This window comes from Girardinichthys multiradiatus, chromosome 8 (assembly GCF_021462225.1).
Source record: "Girardinichthys multiradiatus isolate DD_20200921_A chromosome 8, DD_fGirMul_XY1, whole genome shotgun sequence".
Taxonomy (NCBI): domain Eukaryota; kingdom Metazoa; phylum Chordata; class Actinopteri; order Cyprinodontiformes; family Goodeidae; genus Girardinichthys; species Girardinichthys multiradiatus.
The window spans coordinates 23,767,788-23,786,338 of NC_061801.1; the positions used below are offsets into that span (position 1 = coordinate 23,767,788).

General features: G+C 41.0%; 1 protein-coding gene across 1 annotated transcript; it reads right to left on the minus strand.

Annotated features, from left to right (window-relative positions):
• LOC124872533 (endoplasmic reticulum metallopeptidase 1) lies at positions 1 to 18,225 on the minus strand. The gene is made up of 15 exons (XM_047372646.1): positions 17,798 to 18,225; positions 14,776 to 15,080; positions 12,546 to 12,673; positions 12,310 to 12,415; positions 10,992 to 11,138; positions 10,801 to 10,893; positions 8,941 to 9,153; positions 8,628 to 8,848; positions 8,316 to 8,490; positions 7,414 to 7,604; positions 7,072 to 7,224; positions 6,743 to 6,945; positions 6,546 to 6,661; positions 6,223 to 6,386; positions 1 to 4,449 (listed from the first exon to the last, which is right to left on the minus strand). Exons 1-15 carry the CDS (start codon positions 18,184 to 18,186, stop codon positions 4,273 to 4,275), a joined length of 2,781 nt encoding a protein of 926 aa, XP_047228602.1. The 5' UTR covers positions 18,187 to 18,225; the 3' UTR covers positions 1 to 4,272.
• Positions 18,226 to 18,551: the final 326 nt, after the last annotated feature.

Genomic DNA, 18,551 nt, shown 5'->3' on the forward strand with positions numbered 1-18,551 from the left:
TAAAAGTTAGAAGCATTTTAATCTCTGTACAAGTGCTACTTTAGTTCAACCTTTTTGCATAATGTAAAAATCTCATTTTCTCAACAGAAACACTTAACCAGATCAGTCCCATAAAATTACATCACCACTAATAACACTAACATTTGTCTTATTGCTGATAAAAAAAAAAAAAAATCCATCTTACAGTTAATGCTCAGAACACTTGAGGAAAACAGGCTTGAGTGAACAATCAAATCATTTAACCAAAACAAAAAGTGACATCCATCAACATTAAGACATTTCAGTGAGTGCAGCTGATTTCTCAGCCTGATGTTTGATGATTATAAAGCTACATCCCAGTGTGAGGTTGTGCAGAACACACACACACACAGCTCAATGGTTGGTCTGTTTTATTACCACCGTAGTTCTCTCATTTTAAGCTTACTTTCTTATGTGGGGCTTTAAAGCAGCTGTAATCAAACAGTGGGAGCACCAGCAGTGCAGAAGGGGTCATTTCACAACTCTCATGTCTAACATGCTCATATTAAACAGCGGAGAACAGTAAAACATTCTGAAATACTCTGGACCTCTGAATACGTGTTGTTCAAAGAAAATAAAGATTTATTTAACAGCTTGTATATGCATTCTATTTAGTCTAAAAATATATATTCACTTACAGTACTTTTATTTAATACCGCAAATGGACTAAACAGTTAAATTAATGCAGTTTCCCATTAATGTCTACCTACATCACCTCTGCTGTCTAATTTTAATGACTTAGATGTTCACAAGGAGATAATATTATCCATGACTGTAATATGGTCTGATAGTAGATGATCTATGGATGGTCTGATAATGGACCCCAAGACATCCTCTATCAGACCATCTTTCTGTCTCTGATCAGAGGTCACACTCTTCTCCCACATTAATGTTAAACTCATTTCTGGATTTTTAAGATTCATCTGAAGCGTTTTTTTCTTCCAACCAAAGTGACCTGATTACACAACATACAACTGTAATGATTTGTTTTTAAACAAAAGCTGGGTGCACAAGTTTCCGTTTAGTGTGAAATTATCCATACATCCGCAGCACTATTTTTGTAGACCTCAACAAGCTGCTGCTGTAACTCTGACAGCTCGTTAAAATAGGTTGTTTTAAGTTTTGTCCACAGGTTTTTTGTACGGCGCCGTTACAGGTCCGACTGTTAACCCCTTTTATTTATTCCAAAACCGGTTTGGATGTGTTTGGGATCACGGTTCTTCTGAAGCACCAACCGTTTCAACCATCTTGCTGTTGATCTGAGTTTAAGTTTGTGCAAGGCACCAGTAAAACTAGCAGCAACAAAAAAAGCCATCACCATGATCCTGCCACCACCATGCAGAACAGTGCATACAATGTTTTTGGGTGCCTTTGGAGCAGGTGCTTCGTTCTTATTTAATGTTGATGTTAAACTTGCTACACTATGGACATTGACACTGGTGTTCCAGCAGCTTCCAGTTTACAGTAGGCTTAAGCCTTGGATGTTCCTGGGTTATTCTTGAACACCCTAACCAATTTCCTTCTGGAGTGGAGATGTCCTGAATAAGGCTGAAAATGTATGTACTAGAAAGACAGACAGAGATCCGTGCCAGGAGTTTCAGGACTGTTACAGATGAAGACAACAAGCACAGAGCTTCAACAAGAGCGTTCGCCTCATTGCATTTTTTTATACAGCAGCTGATTTTGTTCATTTCTATTCATTTGCTTTCCTCTGATAATACACTAAACGCCATCTGGAGCAGAATATCATGTGTTGCACTTATACGTAGCATAAAAAACCTCCAACATGAACCTGGTAGAGGGATTTTAATCTCTGTGCATCATTGAAGGCAGAAAACTGAAAGCCTCCTTCCGTCCCACCATCTGTTCTGCATGAAGAAAGCTAAACGGCTGACTTGGATCACGGCAAAAAAAAGTATTGGCGGGGCTCCCAAAGTTTCAACAACTTGAATTTACCTTAATTACACTAAAGGTGGAGCCCACACATCAGTTCGTGGAGCAATCTCACAAAAAATCTCCCTGAATGCACCAATGAGCAACCGATCAGATCAACCTGCTGGAGAACAGAGGAGCCTACAATCAATCATACTGATTTAGTTTATAACCTGACAAAACCATCTCAACATCATCAGCTAAAAAAGCTTTAGAGACTGTAATGTTGGTGTTGGACCCTGACGGTTGATCCGTGTGTGTCGTAAGGACAAACCCTCTGCTAACAGCCGGGTTGGATGATGGACACCCAACGGCTTACATTAGAGGCTTCCTTTAGCAGCACCAGTGGATTTTTGTTTTACATTTGCACGCACCTTATGTCAACGTTTAATCATAGGCAGGTGACAGCAGGTTATTTCTCGTTTAATAATTTTACATTTGCATATGAATGTTAATGGTCATCGTTTTCAAGGACATGAGCTGAAACAAGTACACAAACGTCTTGTAAATCTTTCTTGGCAAATAAAATGAATCTCTATGACTAAGAAATGTTATTTTTTAGGAGTTTGAAGGAATTATTTAATGATTTTAACCATTTTAACACATAATGCGTCAAATCTAACACTTATGTATAATTATTGTCCAAAACAAACAATACTGGTTTGAGATTTTATTCCTTGATATTTAAAATTATCCCACAGTCCAAGACATGCCTGTTAGGTTAATTGGTCACTCTAAATTGCCCTTAGGTGTATGAATGAGTGTGTGCATGGTTGTATGTGTGTTGCCCTGTGACGGACTGGCAACCTGTCCAGGGTGTACCCCGCCTCTCTCCCATAGACTGCTGGAGATAGGCACCAGCTCCCCCGTGACCCACTATGGAATAAGCGGTAGAAAATGACTGACTGACTGACTGTATAAAATATACAGACATTTTTTGGAAGATATTAACAGTTGGCTTAGCTGAGCATTGATGCAATACTTATTGTAATTACTTTTATTTATGGTAAACATGTTGGTGCATTTGCGGCAAAGTAAAGTAAATCTGCTGCATAAAAACATAAAGATTCAAGATGAATGCCTTGACTAACTTTTTGGAGCTACTATTTAAAGGCTGCAATCCAGAAATCTAACAAATTGTGGTAAAATAAAAAAAGCAGTTAAAGTTATCTATCCACTAAAATTCACAGAACTGTCACCATTCTGTTAAATTACTTAATAAATAATTACCTTTTGGCTCTAATATATGACACGTCTTCACTATTTAGATTCATTTTGTGCCAGAAAGATACAGAAGAACAATAGTGAAACAAAAAACAAAAGTGAAACAAAAAAGAGATTTAGTAAAGCAACAGAAAATGACTGGTGCTGCTATAGACCCCATTAAGGCTAATCAGGTTTCAGAAAAGTAAAATTACAGCAAGATGAAATGTAAATAAGCATCACTTCAGTGTGGAACAAAACAGAAGGACCTGGTTCAGTGTGAATCCAGAACTTTGTTCAGGGATTCAGGGAATACAGTTTAAAACTAATAAAAATTGATTCTTCTCATTTCTTTCTGTTGGTTCCAAAGCTAACATTTAAATGTTGTTTTTCATGGACTTTTAGAAACCCTGGGAAACTTCAGCCAGCTCGTTTTGTGTTTGTTGCACACCCTCTGTCAGTTTGAGCAGACGTTACCTTCCCTCATTTAAACCCGTGGATTGTTTGCTGCCAATCTGCAGCACAGGCAGGAAAGATGAGCAGTTTTATGGTTAATCGTTGGGATATGCAACATATATTTGTTCCTAATGGATGCAGTGCATGAATAGCTCCTTTTTCATTTCATAAAAAGAAGCCAACATGGGTTGACATTACTCATCCTAAGCAGTATGTTACTGAACCGATGGCGGTGGATATCTGCAGAGGAATCCAGAGTCACGTTTAGTGTGTCGGCAGCTCAGGAGGGTTGCTGGTAAACGGAGCGACTGATACATGCGACGTAAATCATTCAAGGAGAGTGCTAGCATATGAGTGGGATGAAATGTGGGAGAAGAAGAGCGTGGAATGTAAAGGCACAGCTGAGTACAAAAAATACAAACTTAAGACTCCTTTGTTTCACTAACCGAGTAGTGAGCATGAGGCTTGTGGTGGCCTGAGCGCCGATCCTGCTCAGTCAGCTGCTCAGCCCGCCGACACAGTAATAGAGGTCTCTCTCAGGCAAGCCGGGGCGCAGCGCGGGTGTTGGTTTGTGTTTCTGTGTCCGAGTTAAAAGGCAGCAGGGCCGCTCTCTGAAATGTCTCAGTGGGTCATCCCAGCTCCTCTGTTTTAGTAGAGAGGTCCTCAGTACCGGTACATGTCGTAGGTACTGACCCAGGAGGAGGGAAAAGCCCAGGTGGGAAACTTATGGAGGATTTCCTCCAGCTGAGCAGTCCGTCGGTCCTCGCCGAAGAAGTAGTGGGTCGATATGGCAACTGAAATCATCCCCTCCGGGCCGGCTGGATCCGGTTCTGTAGGGGGCTGACAGAAAATAAAACCATGAATCACTCCATATGGGAGGAACCAAACCCAAAGCAACAGCTTCACCCCTACACTGAGCTGCTTGCTCTTTAGATCAAACAAAGAAGAAAAACAGAAGAAGAGTGGACTGTTAAATGTAATCAAACTAAACTCCCTGAACTTGGACTTTAAAGACTTTCATGTGACGGTGAAACTATGCATTCACAACCATGTTCTTCAACGGAGCAAATGTCCTGCAGAGATTACTGGCTGAGGCTTTAAGCTGAAAATCCAGAAATGTCTAAATCAGAAATCAGTTCGGAGAGAAAGTGAAATATCTGGCTGACAATTGTGTAACACAAATATTTAACACTTTATTGAGATCATGTTACCAATCTGAGAAGGATCATTTTCAGATCTTCTGACTAAGACTTGGTCCAGAAAAGTGATACAACTCCTTTCTTCGTTGATGTGTGTTTGGAATAAGTTTCATGTCGAAACACACAGTTGAGCCACAATGATCTGTTACTTTTGACATTTTCTTTAAACATGTATGATCCTGATTTACGGTCAACTTTTATTAACAAGTAAAAAAAAAAAAAAAAAGTTCAATAAAGAAGATGTAATGTCTGCAACTCATTTAAATCAGATTCAACTGTAAATGGTGAGCAGATCATCCCTGATCAATGTCAGCAAGAGAAATTACTAGTCCTCTGAAGCCAGGAAGCAATTATTACATCATGCAAGAAAATCTAAATAAAGAGTTCCTAAACATTTATAATTTTTATGATGGATGGATGGATGGATGGAAGTTTGACAAAAACAAACCTTTTACATTCATCCCATTTTTATCGATTTAAATGATTTCCCAACAATGTTGTAATAAATTAAAGGTTAGAATGGTTAGAATGACAGCATTATGGAAGATTTTAAAAAGCTATGCGGTACACCAACAGGAAATAGGTAGTAGGGATGTCCTGATCCAATTCTGGGCATCAGATCCAGGCCCCCATCAAGGCTCAACCCTGGACCACCGTTAATGGTGATTTTTTATTCATCTAACAAATCTGGGTTTTCCCTGAAAATTGACGTCTTTTTCACCCTTTGCTGTTCTCAGTTAAAGAGAGACAATATTAGCCGCTGCAGCCCCCGTCTGTGTCACGTGACGATCTCTGCCAGTGCTCAGATCATTTTTGCAACTGTCTCAGAAGAGCCACAGAAACATTAGTCTAAATGTTACAACTTGCAAAGCAAAGTGTTGAGTTTAGGAAGCTATTTGGAAAATTTGTCCCAACATGATTAACTAGGACCATATGGAAATATGTTACAAGGCTCATTATCAATAAGTCATGTCAAAACAAAGAGAAAACATGCTAATGTTAAGCTAGCACTTCAACAGGAGCAATATGTGAGTTTATCTATTGATGAAGCTGCATGTGTCAGACTAGATGTATTTTTAGAAGCCAGTTGTGTTTCAGGTCACGTGTTGTCAGAAGATGATAGAAGCACAGTTAACCCTGTGTTAGAGCAGCATATTAAGGTCATCCTGCAAGTAAAATGGAGACTGCAATGTCCAAAATGTTAGAGTTTGTCAGTTAAGTGCTATACAATCACAATACTAATGTAGACCATGCAATACTGATTAAACAGTGTGCTGTTTAACTGCATACACATTTTGGTAAACGCCTAGTCTTAAATGACTCGTATAAAAATTGCTGATCAGGACATATGTAGCTGATACTTTAACCCGAAAACTTACTTTTGACAAACAGAAATGTCTGTTTTGGACTTTACCTGTATTTCGAACCAAAAGGTCCATGTAGGGGCATCGAGGCCATGGGAATAAAAAACAAAATATTCTCCGTTCAGGTCAAACTGAGGCGTCCCATCACCGAGAGACCAGGTGGAAAGACTGGCTCCTCTGTGAGGCATCAGATACAGAGACATGTGGCTGGGTCCTAAATGAGACATAAGGGACAGAGGTGTTTACCCTCACCTAAATGCTCACAAATAAGTGATCAAATTTTGTTCGGTTGACACCCTTTCAAGTTCAGTTCTTCACTTTTAACTGCATGAATTATCTGGGTGTCTGATTTGTCTAATATAATGCTTGCTACCATTCACACTGAAGGTCATCTTGACAGTTCCCCAGCTTGTCACCTCCTTGGACAGAAGGCTGAACTCCACTGGAGAACCTGGAGACACGTTTGGGGCGGGAAGGTACCAGTTCTTCCTACAAATACACCAAAGCTCTATGTCAAGTCAAGTTTGGGGCATGGAAACAATCAGTGTGCAGTCAGATTGTCACTCTGACCTGCTGAGAAACTTCACAGGCAGGAACCAGGGGTACCCACAGAAGGGTCGGTCCTCTCGGCAGTGGGTCCGGATGCTGTCGTTGATCTCGGGGATGTGGGGTGTGATGTGCTGTACTGCTGTGAAGTCGAAGCTGTTTATCCAGATGCCAGAGTCTCTGCTCTCCACCTGGCCCTGAAGGTTGTGGAAAGTCCGAGTCGTATGCTGCAGAAAGAAGATGTTGCTCTTATATAAATCCATCTTATCTCATTTGCTGCGTCCATGCCTTTCTAATGGATCATGCAAAACAAATGGTCCTGCTGAAAACAAATGCGTGTTGTGACTTTGAACCTGCAGGAATATCCTCTTTGGCCGGGGGCTGTTTGGATTCCCAGAATAAGGGAAGAAGAGGCCGGCAGACACCAACAGGAACATGACAACAAACGTCGAGCCCAGAGATGCCAGGATCCACTTTGTGCTCCTCACCAAGTAGATAAAATGAAGCTGAGAGAAGCAAATATATGTGCATTAAAAGCAATATACACCACAATCTTCTGAAATAAATAAAAAGGTGAGCAATATTGTTATTTGTGCAAACTATGTAGAAGATATTAGAAATTCAATATTTTAGGTTTGAAAAATAAAATTCAGATTCTTAAGTTAAGTGTTGTGGATTTTTGTGTAATTGCTTACAAAATAAGACGAGAGGACAATGATTGCCAAAGTGACCAAAGAGGCCATCACCACCTCGGGGGGTATCTCTGTGCCACTGCGGCCCATGATCGGGGTGAAAATCTCAAACACCACCCAGATGAGGAACATGAAGTGGACATACGGCAGCGCCAGGCCCAAAAGATACAACCCGCTGTACTTCAGTGATGCTCCTGGAGGAAAAAACGGTTTGTCAGGAAGCTCAGCTGCTGTTTTTCATCCCACATCTAAATAAGCCTCGTTGTTGTTTTTGTTTTTGGATCTGACCTTAATAATGTCCTATAAATCTGCAGTTAAAGAACAAAAACTAGAAATGCATCTCAGTTTGTGTCGTTTTTCTAAAGACAGATTCTGCCAACGTTTACATGCACAACCCCACCCCGCTTAAGCAGAGTGCAGTCGTCTTGTCTTTTGTAAAAATAACAAAAGTGTTGCCAAAAATGCTTCCGATTTAGAACGGGTAAAAAAAACACAATATTAATGAACAATATCAGTGGCTCCTCACACTCTCACTATGGACTTTTTGAGCTACTGCCATCAGACAGTAGTTTTAAAAAAAAGTTATTGTTTCTCTGTGTCCGGAGTGACATATAGAAATACCCCTCCTCCACCTGTTTCTGTGTACAGCTTGTCAACAGGCTGAAAGAAGGCTCCTACAGTTTTCCTTTTACAAGAGAGACAAATTCTGCTGTTTGGAAATATTTCTAGTTGCAAATAAGTAAGTCATTGCGCAGGAACTAAATAAAAAAAAAACTACAGCTGGCTTTCTTCCAGCAGCAAGCCTGTTGAACAGCTCACTGCAGACCATAATATACCTCTAAATCTGCCAGGGGTATGAATAACTTTGGGCTTAAATGTAGCTGAGATGATTTACAAATGTTTACCTCGGTGTTTAAATTCCTTCATCAGCAGCAGTCTGGTAATCAGGGGAAACGCCACCATCAGCATGGGCACATAGGCGGAACACAAGCCCCGCTGGGTGAGCCACACCAGGCTGCAGCCCCACAGCAGCAAGCTGACGTCAAAATACAGACTGCCCAGCTCCACCAGACGTACACCCTGTGTGGGAGACACACGATGCTCAGCACGGCCTGTTGCAGCAACTCACAGCGGAGATGTTCGGAAAATGTGCAAGCAGTTTGGTTCTGAATGCTTCCTTCACTGTCACTTAGAAAACTCTCTGAAAACAGACTCACTCCATAGTACAGGTTCTTGGCCAAAGTCTGGATGAGGATCATCTTCCCAGTGGCTGCAGCTCCATACAAACAGATGGCAGCATAAAAGTGAGTGTACCAGAACATGGAGTGGCCCAACAGAGTAATGAGAAGAGCGACAATGAGCACCGACAGCAGGGTGACGAACCAGCCCAGCACTACTACACCCGTGGCACAGGCCAGGTCCCAAACATAACGGCCACCTAAAAAGAGATGGAGAGAAATGTAACATGAAGAGAAACATAAACCTAGGAAGTGACACGACGTTTCGTCCACAAGAGAAACCGAGACCTGCCTCGATTGCCGGGCAGAGACGCCTTCTTGGCTAGATAGAGGAAGGTGGCTGAGGCGACCATGTAGTTGACGATGGTGCCTATGCGAGCTGGATAGGCAACTGCAACCACCCCCAGGAGGTCAAAAAACACCATGTTCCCATGTCGATACTCTGAGGAGTCCGCCAGCTTCTCTGATGTTACCAGGTGCTTCAAAACAGCCAAGATGTTGTCACCTAGAAGCAGCGAGTGTGCACAAAAGTAGGTTCAGAACAATCAAAACAGATGGTATAGAAATTCATGCATGTGATTATGAAAGGGGGAAATTAGGATGTTAAAGTAGTGGTTTTTGCTACCCAAACATTACTAATAAATTATGTCATGAAAGGTATTCATTTTAAGGCTTTACATATCCTTACTAGGTAGTGCCTAAAAGCGTTGAGGACATTGCAAACGTGAAAACGTTAACTTTCCACCATAGAACAAAAAAGAACCCCCGTTTTTAGTGACAGACAGAGTTGTTAAATGATCGGCAGAACAGGAAAATGAGGAGGTTTCCCACACTGTCATTCCTGTCGTAATGAAACCATAAACTGTAAATCAGCTGCAGCTCCTTAAAACATCTGCTTTTATCTAAAAATAAAGGCTGCTTTGCTGCTAATCACAATTCAAAAAGTTATAAAGGATGAACATATTAAGATCTAAATCAAACCTACTTGGCCACACACACACACAACCACAATCCTGCACATAAACAGTGATGCTCTTGACACAACTCTCCTAAAAAATACTTTGTAAAACACAGCTTCATGCTCACATGCTCGATTTTGTCTAAAGAAAATAAACACTTTCTCACACATGGGTTTTAAATCCCTCAGATGTAACTGAAACCAACGTCAGGAAAACATCGCAGAAGTGTTCTCATGTGTGGGAAATGATGACGGTAAAAAAGCATGTGGCGTTGTTCGTATTACACAACAGCAGCACAGCAGCTGATTTATGAAAAAGTCACAGTTTAGCACCAACGTCTGGTTACATCATGTTGAACTGTGTCTGTGTGTGTGTGTGTGTGTGTGTGTGTGTGTGTGTGTGTGTGTGTGAGCTGCCTCCGTCAGCATGCTTGACACGCAACCACGCATTTAAAACAATGCTGCATTGTTCTTCCGCCTGGTAGGTTCGCTGTGGTCAACAACTGAGAGAACAACATCTCCTTGTTCCTTTAAGTCTCACTGTTTGCGATGTAGCCACAGCCTCCCTTTCTGAATTCAACATAATCAGGTTTACAAAAATAACCGTATTCCTTTAAAAGTGTTATTTTAATCACCGTGAAATGCTTCTACACCAATTCTCCTGCATGAAAAAAAGAAATGAAAGCACTTTCAGTTTTGTACTTTGCCCCATTTTGTTTCCTTTCTCTATCATAAGCCTCAAAAAGAGCAGAGCTATCAGTGTTTCCTCCTGCCCTCCACCTTACAAAGCTCTTCCTCCTTCACACACTAAAAATACACGGCTGCTCCCTCTGAAATCTTGTTTGCCCCTCTCTAATAATTTATGCCATTTCTGTCGAGCTGTTGCATACGGAGGAAGAGGAGGGAGATGTCCAGTGGTTGCTGAGTGAGATAGGACACATGCCAAACGTCTTGAGCCTTTAGTGCTGACTGGCTGCGTTTTTTGCTAAGTAAAAGCTGAATAACAGCAGCACAGAGACCTCAGGTAAATGAGGTTTGTGTCTTTTAGCTTTTCAGAGATTGACATCAGGAGATCATTAACCAGCAGCAAACAAGTAGACAAAATAACCAGCTTTAAACCCACTGAATCTATGAGCAAGGGAGTTCATTATCAGATATATGTATGGATGGATTGAGAGGAAATCAGATATATACCAGCTCTCTGTATTGAGCCTGTCAGTATTCTGTTGGCTGTGTCGTATTTGGTGTGATAGATGAATCCGTTTTCAATGAACGCAAGATCAATTCCTGTAAAAAAAAAAAAAAAAAAAAGATAAAGGTCAACAAATTATCTGGTGCAACTTTATTTCACTGATCATTTAGTTCTGCACTGGGATTGGTCTTACCTGGGATGTTTCCAAAGTCCCTATAGATGCGGAAGTCTGTGTCAGAGGGAATGACGCCGCTCTGAAAAACCTCCTGTCCGACCACAGAGGCGAAGGGGTGTTTAGCTGCGTGAACGTAGGCCTGGACGAGCCACGGGTTCTCCGGCCCTTCAGGAGTAAAGTTGATAAAAGGCTGCTGAGATGTTTAGATGGTGGAAAAGTATTCGCACCCCTGAACTTATTAACATTTTGTCATGTTACAGCCGCAAACCGCAATGTATTGTAATCATTTATGTTTGTGAACACAAAATAATGCATGACCGGCAAGTAGAAGGAAATTATGTGGTTTTTAAAATGTTTTGACACATTTACATTCAACCGTCTTTTCCTCTGATAACTCTAAACAAAACACACTACAATCAATTGCATTTAGAATCACCTAATTAGTAAATAGTCCACCAGTGTGTAATTTAATCCATGGCTGCTGAAGAAAAGCCTCCCCACAGCATGACCCTGCCACCACCATCAAATGTTCAAGGTAATGTGCAGCGTTAGCCGTGTTTTGGTGGGTTTGCAGTTAAACCACACTATTGGTCACATGTTATATGGTGTTCAGTGAGGCATTCAAAGCGTCAGAACTGGGTTTCGAGTCTAAACCTGCTTAAACCTTCTCCACAACTTTATCACTGACCTGTCTGCGGTAAGCCTTGGTCTTCCTGATGCTGTTTGTTCACTAATGTTCTCTAACAAACCTCTGAGGCCTTCACAGAACAGCTGGATTTATCCTGAGATTAAATTACAAAAGGGTGGACTCTTTATTAACTAGGCGATTGGTTCTACTGGACTTTGTTAAGGGGTATCAGAGAAAAAGTGGGCTGAACACATCTACAGCCACGCTTGTCAGATTTTTGGTGGTAAACTACATATCCTTTGTATTTAAAAAAAAAAAAAGCAATACCTTTGGTTTTCAAATCTAACCTTTCTAAAATACATTAAGGTTTGTAGTTCTAAAGTGACACAATGTGGAAAAGTTTAAGGGATAGGAAAACATTTTTAATGGTTTTTGTAATGCTAGAATAAAAGCTATAATAATGTGTGATGCATATGAATTATAAATAAATAAAGAATAAAACCTAGTTTCAGATTAGAAGCTGCAGAAATGTGTAAAAAGAAGCAGGAGTTTCTGAACCTCATTAAAAGGAAAACATGCTCTGCAGATTTTACAAACCAAAACATCTTCTGTGGGAAAAAAGGCCGCACACATACATATATGTGTGTATAGAGCACATCACAAACTGGTTGAAAATCATCAGTTTCCTACATATGAATCTTTCCAAACCTGTCTGAAAAACAACTTCCTTCCCGCCGACACCTGCAGCCTCCAAGTTAATGAAAGCACGAACCAGTTTAGCCCAGGGATGCTGGGTAATAAAACCATGGCTGGCCTGAAATAAAATTGTTTACAAGAGGAAGACAAAGAGATAAAGATAACTGAGACAAGGAAGACAAAACAACCATAGCCAAACAAACTTAGTATTAGAGCCAAGGTTTGCCACACGTGCTGATCCATTTCACCTGTAGGATATTTTCCTCTGCTCCATTAAAGAGGAAGACTACGCCGTGGTGGAGAGGAGTGGACTGGTTGGCCAAAGCATGGAGGACCTCCAGCATCACAGCACAGCTCACCGCATCATCGCTGGCGCCTGAAACGAGTACACAAGCTAACGTGCTACAGGAACAAAAACAATACACCGAGTTATTGGACAAATGTGAATACCGGGAAACACATGCAGGAAGTCCTTCATAAAGAGGGATGCGAATGTGTATCATGCAAACCAATGGGGTCGCTTGATAGGAATGAACAAAGACGGGAGAGGTGATAACTCTGATAACAGTGGGACCAGAACGTGGCAGGAATAGGTTCAGCAAGGAAAAAAATGTTTGGTCATCAGGGCTCAAAGGAATCAGGGTCAGAGCAGGAAGAAAGGAAAGGAGCATGTGACAAGCGCATGTGATTCAGACAGATTAGACTGACTAACGGTAAGGAACAAAAGTTTAGAAATAAGGGGAAAAAGTCAACTAAAGGTCAAATACATCATGAGCTTCGGCTTTCTAGAGTGAATGGGTTTGTTAGGAGGTGGGGGCAGGGCGAGGTTGGATAACTGTGGGTCTGGATGTCTTTCCTGTTTCGCCCCCTCATTCCAGAGAAGCTCTGTGAGGGTCTACGGATCAGGGCGGACACAATTAATCAGATTAATCGTGATTAATCGATTATTGAAATAATCATCAACTAATTTAGTAATCGAATCATGGTTAACTGGAGTATGCGGACTCTAAAACATGCCATTTGCTGAAAGAACAACCCACTCAGAGCAATAATTAGGCCATAATTGTACAAAAATATATACATTTTGCATTTAAGGTGAAAAACTTTCTTTGTCTTTAAATATGCTCTATCCAGAACTCCTAAAGTGGCGTAGTTTTAGCTTCACCTGGTACAAATCCTGTAAAAACAATCTCCTATTAAGCACCTTTTGCAATGCGATTATTAATCGAAGATAGTTGACATATTAATCGATTAGCAAAATAATCGTCAGTTGCAGCCCTACAACAGATAAATTAAAACAGTGTAATAGACGGTTCAAGAGCATGCACGGGCTCTTTGTTCGCCTCCATTATTATTATTTTTATTAGAAATTCCAGGATATCAGATTTTCTGATGTATATTTATTTTTCTGGTCCACACCGTTTGGGTTTATTTTTCTCTAACCTGCAAGGCTGTGTTTACGTGCGACTCCAAGTGTGATTGTATGCGAGTCTGATCTGAGAAACTATTATCTTCAACCTGCTAGCAGGATGCGGAGTGAAAACAGTGAAAACCTCCTGCATAGTAACACCTCTATTTCTCTCCAGTCGTTTGGCAAGAGTAAACTCTGTAAATTCAACACCGGGTGGTCCAAATATCGTCCGTAATGCACAGTGCACAAAAATATTAAAGGGTCTTTTTCATCCGAATGCATTGAGTCTCTGTAACCGAAATATAAGAACGTGGCCGAAGACATCAAAAGGGACAGCATGTGAGTTTAAAGGAATTTAACTTTGAAAATTATTACATCTAGTCTTGTTTTAGTGTTAACATGTAAACACAGTGATTAGTTTGGGGGGCTTTTATTGTAGTTCATATCAGTCTAACCCAACTAACCAGTCTGACACATCTGCATACAACTAGTTCGTAACCTATAAGTCTTTCCTGTACGAACATAATAGCATTAAAGGAATAAATAAATAAATACATCATTTTCTATATTTAAATTGAAATGGAAAAAGAATCATTTTAAAATAATACAAATTTACTTATAATTGACGTCATGTTTGTGCACACGTTCTATATTAGAAGGATTAATAAAGCGAATCACGTGATTGGATGAGCATGTCTCCATGGGTGTATCTGATTAGCTACGTTTCTACATAGAATTATACACGTACATAATAGAAACAGACACCATTTTAAATATAATTCTGCAACCTCAACTTTATGACTGAAGATCGCATTATTATTCATTCTATCGCCTCGCTTTGCAGCAGCCGAAAGTAAGTAAAAGAGTGAGGAAAAACACAAAATAAACAGAGGGAAAGCAGGGCCAATCGAATAAACCAACTAATGTTTAAGGCCTAAACTTCAGTCTGCAGATGTACCCCTCTCATCAGTTTTGGTGTGCCCCCCTCTCTGGCCACTCCTTTGAAAACATTCTGGGCTGCCCCTGAATCCCTCACGTGAAAAAGGACCCAACTAATGAATTTATACCTGGGCTGTTGGCCACCGTGTCAAAGTGGCAGTTGGCGAGCATGAGGTGCTGGGCACCATCTTTGGGCTCCAGCTTCACTGCGATGTTGGTGACGCGGTCATAGAAACTTGTGAACCCTCCTAGAAAGTCAATGGAGAAGGAGCCGGTGGGACGCTGAACGTCCACTGTGAGCCGATGAGGGCCTGCAGCCGTCCTGACTCGGATGTTCTCTATCTGCTCCAACAAGTAGTTCACTGTCAGGACCTCGTTCTCCTGGCTGCCAACGGGGCGAGGTCCGACGCTGGTGATCTTTTCCAAGTGTTGTCTAAAGTAAAAGAAGAAAGAGATCACCGTCAGACATGAAAGGTTAAACCGCAGCTCAGCCCAGCTAAGACGCTGCCAGACAGACCCTGTGTGTGTTTGTGAGAAAAACAACCAGCATCAAACCTTTTAATCCAGGCTGTGTCTCACTAAACATCATTCATTAAAACAGAGGAAACAGCCAAGAAACCGTGGAAAGCACTCTTCACTCTCAATGGACACTAATCATTAATTATTTTGTGCATAGTCTCCATTATAAACTAAAAACAAGGGGACCCACCCCCAAAACAACAGGGTTCAAAATTAAATGAAAGTAAAACAAAAAGTACTTGGAAGAAGAAGACATGAGCTGCTGCCTGCCTTGCTTGAATCCGATCATGGCGAGCATTATTTTATTATAAACAAGCCAGGAAATAAAACAAAAATGTTCATGTGCACAGGAGAAAGAAACCCTGATATTTCTACTGCGTTTTTGTATTAAGCAAACAGAGCATTTAAAACAGCTTTGTCAGATGCTGCCTACATGGGTACAAAACCACCCAGATACTATCAAGCTCATTTGCTGATCACCTGCAAAAAAACTTCTGTCATCAAACCATGGGAAGAGAAATACCATCTTCTGCCGTTTTCCTCTAGCAACCTAAGTGTCAGCAGATTATGTTACAGTTCCTGCTTTTACCCCATTTGCTCAGCAGTCTTTTAATGGTCTGAATTGGACCTCTAGTTTAAATCTGGATTTCCACATTGCAGACATAGAAACTTATAGGTCTAAATCACTTCACATGTAGCACTAATTATTGCAGCAAGCAGTTAAATGATAGCAAATCCTTTTAAAAGCTCAACCCCAGTTGCGCTGACCTCAGATTTTGTGCCATAATCCCTGCACGCCCCCCTCCCCCGCACTAAAAACTGCATACTGAAGGCTCTGATCCTTTAATCTTAAAAAGGTTGCAGCTGCTTTTAATAAGTATTATTTTAGTATTTTTTTAAACTGCCTGTTTTGAAACACTCAGTTACCGTGGGGATCGTGTGTTCAGTATGGCTTGCAGCGTTACTTTGCTTCCCTGCATAACCTTTGTACACATTTCCTGTGTCCCCTACGAGGTTTGTGGAAGAATCCAAACAGAATTTACTGTGGTTCTCTATATATAATGGCTTTCTTTTTGCCACTCTTCCACGAAGGCCAGACTTTGCAGAATGCATGACTAATAAATGTCCTGTTAACAAATTCTCCCACCTAAGCCGTAAAACTGTGCAGCTCCTCCAGAGCCTCTTGACTGCTTTAATATTGCTCTCCTTTCTCGTCTGTCAGTTTGGGCAGACAGCCACATGTAGGTCGGTTTGCAGTTGTTTACAAGCTCTTCCTTTTTCCTACTGAAATCAGTGCAATCATGTTACTTTGGAATGTGGATGGTTGCATCAGAATTTATTTAGGGGTATTGCAGTAAAAGGGGGCCTAGATACAAATGCATGAAACTCTGTCCAGATTTAATTTGTCAAAATAATCAGTAACCATGTATTACTTTATTTCTACTTGATAATTATTTACTACTCTGTTGCTCTATCCCACATATGTCAAAGTCAAGGTCGGCCCGCGAATTAATTATCTATGGCCCCCTGGATGATATTTAATTACTATTAGAACCGGCCTGCAGGCCACAGCCGCCCGCTGGCATTTTGCACGCACCACACTACATTCCCCACAATGCAACGGTAGTCCGCGAAGTCACTGTAGCGCGCACAAGCGGCTTCATTGTTCATCAGCAATCACAGCAGAGATCAACTTTCAGGTACCCCCCTCCTCAAACATGGCTAAACGTGAGGTGGACGCTGAGAACAGGGGGTTTCAAGCCAGGTGGGAGGCAGAGTACATGTTCACGGAGGCAAAAGGCAAACCTGTGTGTCTTCTGTGTGGAGAAAGTTTGGCTGTAATGAAAGAATATAATGCAATATAAAGTTTATAATGCACGCACTTTTATTTATGTATTCATCTTGATATTAAGAAACATACTTTGTTTTTCAAACCAATTGAATTTTTTGCTGTTTGCCTGTTGAAAATGTTTCCCCTTGAGGTTACTTACAGAGCCATAACAAAATATTGCTTTATTCATTTAATTATTAAATAATGTACTCTGTGTTAGGTCTTGGTTCAATAGGCTATGTGCAATCATTTCAATATGTTTTAATAAACATTTAACCAGTCTGGTCCTTGGCTTGTAGCAAATTTGGTTTTTTGGCTCTCGGTGTATTTGACTTTGACATCCCTGATCTATCCGCTAGGATACCAAAAAGGGTTTTAAGGGATATGGACACTTTTGCAAGGCTTTGTATGTACTCACATTAAGGTTTAATTGTTTAAACCCATTTAAATAAGTTGACAATAAGCTAACCTTTATTCATTGAGGTTTATTTGCAGTTTTGTTTTACCCTTTACAATTCAGCGGTGATTTGTAAAACCAAAACAGATTTCTCTCATATCATTTGCAAAAACATTTACTTCGTGAAAGATAAAATTAAATAGTTGTTCCATATTTTTCTCTTCCGACTCAAACCATTAAACCCTGTCGTCTCCTCTGGAGCTTGAAGGTAAAGGTGAGCCCGGAAGAAAGAAACAACAGCACTTTCTAAGGAGGGTCTAAACCTCAAACAAGGAGAAAGGTTAACCTTCTTGTCTTCCGGCTATAAAACATAAATATGAACTGAAATAAGGAGCAAACACACCTGGCTCTTTCTGCGTTGAACTCTCCGCTCGGCTTCCCGATGACAAGCTGCTGCAGAGACAGATGAACGAGTCCCCACAGCAGCAACACAAACCCGGAGAGCAGGGCAGCCGCTAGACCTTCCGGCAGCAACAGCAGCCTCACTTCGGGCTTCCTCTTCGGGTCGTCGCTGTAGCCGTTATCCTCGCACCGGTCGCTGGGTCTTTCTCCGTCCTGCGTGGCGTAACGATGGGTCACAAGGGGTTTTATTCGCCGGACGGCCGCGTCGCTCTCCATTTTTTCAGTCAGTTCTACATCGGCGGCGCCCCGAGGCGATTTCTCTCGGACGACCGACGGGTCGCAGTGTGGGACAAATCGAACGGAGAGGGAGGGCGGCGCAGGAATGCGCATAAAAAGAAGGAAGACAAGCCTTGGCAAAGAAGTAAATAATACACCACACATTTTATTGTTAGGACACAGCAACACATGCCTAAATACTACTCCATTCTAGTAGCAGCCTGAGGTAAAAAGTTTAATTATTAATGAGTCTCAGTTCAAAGTAAAATCCAAGATACTTTATTGGCTTAAGGTAGGTTTTTCTTGGCAAAAACGTGTTCTGTGTAAACAACATAAGGAACAAATGATGTAGATGTTAAAACATGACAGGATATATGCGCGTTAAACTTTAATGATACTGTGTTGTAAGTTTTAGGACCAGATAAATTGAAAAAAATACTAACCATCAAAAAATGTAACAAAAATTAAACATAGATCCA

What these genes read in the sequence shown, in the direction of transcription:
- LOC124872533 (XM_047372646.1), bottom strand. Translation starts at nt 18,186, where the DNA reads ATGCGCATTCCTGCGCCGCCCTCCCTCTCCGTTCGATTTGTCCCACAC. An exon ending in AGGCTCAATACAGAGAGCTG is followed by an intron (nt 9,154 to 10,800) that starts GTATATATCTGA and finishes CGCTGCTTCTAG; the next exon opens with GTGACAACATCTTGGCTGTT. An exon ending in CCTGTGAAGTTTCTCAGCAG is followed by an intron (nt 6,662 to 6,742) that starts GTCAGAGTGACA and finishes GTGTATTTGTAG; the next exon opens with GAAGAACTGGTACCTTCCCG.